The sequence below is a fragment of the Centrocercus urophasianus genome, unplaced genomic scaffold (genome assembly GCF_019232065.1).
Source record: "Centrocercus urophasianus isolate 14NV4802_14NV808 unplaced genomic scaffold, USGS_Curo_1.0 seq_1168, whole genome shotgun sequence".
NCBI lineage: Eukaryota > Metazoa > Chordata > Aves > Galliformes > Phasianidae > Centrocercus > Centrocercus urophasianus.
In genome coordinates, this window is record NW_024884329.1 from 1 (window position 1) to 4120 (window position 4120).

Genomic DNA, 4120 nt, shown 5'->3' on the forward strand with positions numbered 1-4120 from the left:
GAGAGAGAGAGAGAGAAAGAAAGAAAGGGGGGAAAACTCCGAGAGGGAGAGGAGAGAGGGAGCGGGACTTTACCGCTATATTATGTGGGATCTTTCGGCGGAGGGGGGTGGGGGGGAAGCAGGGAGATCCCAAACCGGCGGCCGAGGGGGGTGGGGGTGGGAGAGCCGCGGCCGCTACGAGCGCTGCAGATAGGAGACAAAAGAGGCACAAAGTTACTCTCGCAACTCGGACTTACAAAAAGGAGGCGGCCGGGAAAAAGCCTTCCGCGTTCGGGCTCCGAGACTCCAGCACCGCTCCTCAGCAGCTCCCCGCGCCCCGCTCCGGGGCCGGGCTCCGCCGATGGCCGCGGTCCCCCGCGCCGGGCCGTGAGTCCCGCCGGGCCCCGCCGGGCGCCACTGCCCCGGGGCTGGCCCCGCATGCCGGCCGCTGCCCGCCGCCCCACCGAGCGGCCGTAGGGTGCGCGGCGGGGCAGGGCTCACCATGTCGATGCTCCCGACTTTTGGCTTCACCCAAGAGCAAGTGGCTTGTGTCTGCGAGGTGCTCCAGCAAGGCGGCAACATCGAGAGGCTGGGGCGGTTCCTCTGGTCCCTCCCTGCGTGCGAGCACCTCCACAAAAACGAGAGCGTCCTGAAGGCCAAGGCCGTGGTGGCCTTCCATCGGGGCAACTTCCGCGAGCTCTACAAGATCCTGGAGAGCCACCAGTTCTCGGCGCACAACCACCCCAAGCTGCAGCAGCTCTGGCTCAAGGCGCACTACATCGAGGCGGAGAAGCTGCGGGGGCGACCCCTAGGGGCGGTGGGCAAGTACCGGGTGCGCCGCAAGTTCCCGCTGCCCCGCTCCATCTGGGACGGCGAGGAGACCAGCTACTGCTTCAAGGAGAAGAGCCGCAGCGTCCTCCGCGAGTGGTACGCGCACAATCCCTACCCGTCCCCTCGTGAGAAGCGAGAGCTGGCCGAGGCCACCGGCCTCACCACCACGCAGGTCAGCAACTGGTTCAAGAACCGCCGGCAGCGGGACCGAGCGGCCGAGGCCAAGGAAAGGTACGGCTCACCCCGCGCCCGCGTTCCCCGGCCCCCACGATGCCGCCCCGCGCTGCGAGGGCCGCCCAAGTGGTGTAGCAGTGTCGGCGAGGCCCGCGCGGCTTTCCCCATCCCGGCTGCGCTTTCGCCGGGACGGCCTCGAAGAGGCCAGGCTAGGAGGGGAGAGCTCCGGGAGTAGCGCCGTGCGGCAGCCGTCGGAGCGCGTCCCTGTGGGCGGCCCGGGGTTGGGGGATGGCGGAGCCGAGTGGCTCAGAAGCCCGAAGGGGAAGGGGCGGCCCGCAGATTGCTGTCGGCTCCCTGCGCGAGGCAGGGGCCGAAGGGATTGATTTCTTTACGTGCTCGTTACGCTGTAGTTTGTATTCGCTTCCCGGCGAGGTACTCATGGATTCGTACTTAGATACAGGTATGACCGTAATGATCGTAGTTCGGGCGCTGTGATTTTCCCGTTAAATGAATCGGAGGGATCATCCGCTGCCGGGCGGAGGTTAATGCCTATGTACTCGGGTATTCGGGAAGACTTCCCGCAGCCGTTCCCGTGCCCCGGGACGGAGGCTCGAGGGAGAGCAAAACGTCTCCTGACTGCGCTGTGCCCCCTCTCAGCTCACCCTCACGGTCTGACCGCGCGATGGTGGATGGCTCAGAAGTCGCCCGCGGGTCCGCGCCTCGGGGACCACTTTTCACGCGTCCGCTCAACGCGGCTCGGGAATGGCTGCGCCGGGCTGCTCCCTGTGTCTCCACAGACAGCTCCGGGGCTTTAATTTTCTCCCAAATCCCCATAAGCGTTGGTTTTACTACATGTCAGAGATCCCATTTATAGCTGATAGCAGGGACTCGCCTTCGAATATCCGAAGGAAAAAAGGAAATGAAGGTTACGCTTAGTCAATTCCTTTTTTTTTTTTTTTTTTTTTTTTTTTTAAATTTTTTTTTTTCTTTTTTTCCAGAGGAATCAAGTTTTAAAAGTCTCCAGAGACAAATAAGAATTTTTGACATTGAAAAATACGCTCCACCTAATATTACCCTCCGGGCGCTGGGAAAAATAGGATTGCCATTCACTCTAGCGACTTGTTCGAACAGAGTTCTCTTTTCTATTTTTATTTTTTTTGCATAAAGCGTCTCAGTCCCATCCCGCGGCCCTCAACGAGCAGCCAATGCCGGTGCAGTGCTCCTGAGCAAACCCTGCGGGCTCAGGCCCTCCGCACGCAGCGCAATGTAGCTCCCACGGAAGCTCCTGAATACGCTAGAAATGCTTTCAGAATTTCAAGCAGAGCTGTGTCTGCGGGGACTATGTCTGAAAGTTGTGTTAGCCTTGATAGTACGGTCACTTCCACCCCGTCCTACCCCTCTTATTTCGGGGGGAAAAAAAAAGAAAAAAAAAAGAAAAAAAGAAAAAAAAAAAACATATTTCGAAGGGGCTTGGCAAGCCTCCAGCCATTTCTGGGTGTTTTCCCGGGTGCAGAATCCTGAGACAGCCCGCGCCCCACGAACGGCAGCCCCAGGTAGGCGGCCCCAGGACCGGCTCCCCTCGCCTGCAGCGGGGCCCCGCGCTGAGCCCTCTGCCCGCTGGGAGCGGCCGCCTCGGGTGGGGGGGGCGGGCGGGAGGGATCGGAGAGAGGCGAGAGAGCTGTGGGCTCTGCCTGAGCTTCCTTATTGGGCGATGTTTTGAGTTTTATGCTTAGGACGAAGGGGGAAATGTCCGCTTACTTCAGCAAAAGGAGGGATTTAACGCGGAGTACCATTCGGCCTTCCCGCGGAAAGCCGCAGCCGAGCTCCAGTTCAGCTCGGGGAGCAGTTGTAAAGTCAAAGCCTTTTTTTTTTTTTTTTTTTTCTTTGCATTCTTTTTCCCCTCCCCTTCTTCCCCACTTGCTCCCCCCCAGCGCCGTGTAATTCTTTGCGATAGAGGGGAGCAGAAAATATCATTCGGGCTCAGTACCTCTCTGCAGGGCGAGCGGCAGCCCCGAGCGACACGCCCGGAGGCCTTCAGACCTTTGCGGCGGATGCTGAGGCCCCGAAGGTCCGCAGTTTATAAACGTCCCGCTCCGCACCTCCTGGCTGCCCCCCCGGTCCCCCTCCCGCGGTGCCACCCGGTGACTTCCCTCCTTTTTGTGTTTCCTCTAGGGAAAACAACGAGAATTCCAACTCCAACAGTCACAATCCGCTCTCGGCGTCAATGAACGGGAATAAGACAGTTCTGGGGAGCTCGGAGGACGAGAAGACGCCGTCAGGGACCCCGGACCACACTTCCTCCAGCCCCGCGTTGCTGCTCGGCTCCAACCCGGGGCTGCAGCCCCTGCACGGCCTGGGCCACCCGCAGGGCCCCAGCGCCATCCCCGTGCCCAGCGCCGACCCCATGCACCACCACAGCTTGCAGGACTCCATTCTCAACCCCATGTCATCCAACTTGGTCGATCTGGGCTCTTAAAACCGCGTACACCCTCCCTCCTTCGCACCTCCTTTACTCTCTCTTTTTCTCTCTCCGTTTTTTTTTTTTTTTTTTTTTTTTTTTTTTTTTTCTTTTTTCTTCCTCCTTTATTTTTCCCTCTTAATCTTATCACAGACTGTAAGCGATGACAAAGCCCTCAGCGGCAGAGCCGTGCCTCGCCCCCCGGCCGCTGTCCGGGCCGTGGGCAACAGCACCGTGAGAAGCCCCGGGGAGGGCTCGGGGCTGTGGGACAGGGCCGGGGCTGTCCCTCCGGGTCGCACCGCAGCTCCTCACGACTTTCTCGGTGTTGTCACCTACCGGCGCGCTCCGTGCGCATAGAGGAGCGCGGTGATTTTTTTTTTTTGGGGGGGGGGAGGGCTGAGAAGGAATACCGGTTGGAATCCCGCATCGCTCCCGTTATCCTATTGTAGCTATGTATCCGCTGCAGGTGTACGATGTACAATCGCAACTAAGAATACAAAAAATTGTAGTCAAGTTATAGCAGCAACGCGCACTAGGCAGACTCTGTAACCTTCTTGTAGCTGACGCTATGCAAAGAGACGGCTGCTTCAGCCTCAGCCGTGTGGTGCTTTCGCCATTTACAGGGTGGTAAGGAGGGGAGGCCCGGCCCGGTTCGGGAAGGGAAGAAAGATTGCTGCT

At 59.5% G+C, this 4120-nt stretch overlaps 1 protein-coding gene across 1 annotated transcript; it reads left to right on the top strand.

Annotated features, from left to right (window-relative positions):
- Window positions 1–461: 461 nt before the first annotated feature.
- On the top strand, window positions 462–3703 carry LOC122155483 (homeobox protein SIX2). Its single transcript, XM_042809363.1, has 2 exons — window positions 462–1041; window positions 3157–3703. The coding sequence occupies exons 1-2, from the start codon at window positions 482–484 to the stop codon at window positions 3458–3460; spliced, it is 864 nt and encodes a 287-aa protein (XP_042665297.1). The 5' UTR covers window positions 462–481; the 3' UTR covers window positions 3461–3703.
- Window positions 3704–4120: the final 417 nt, after the last annotated feature.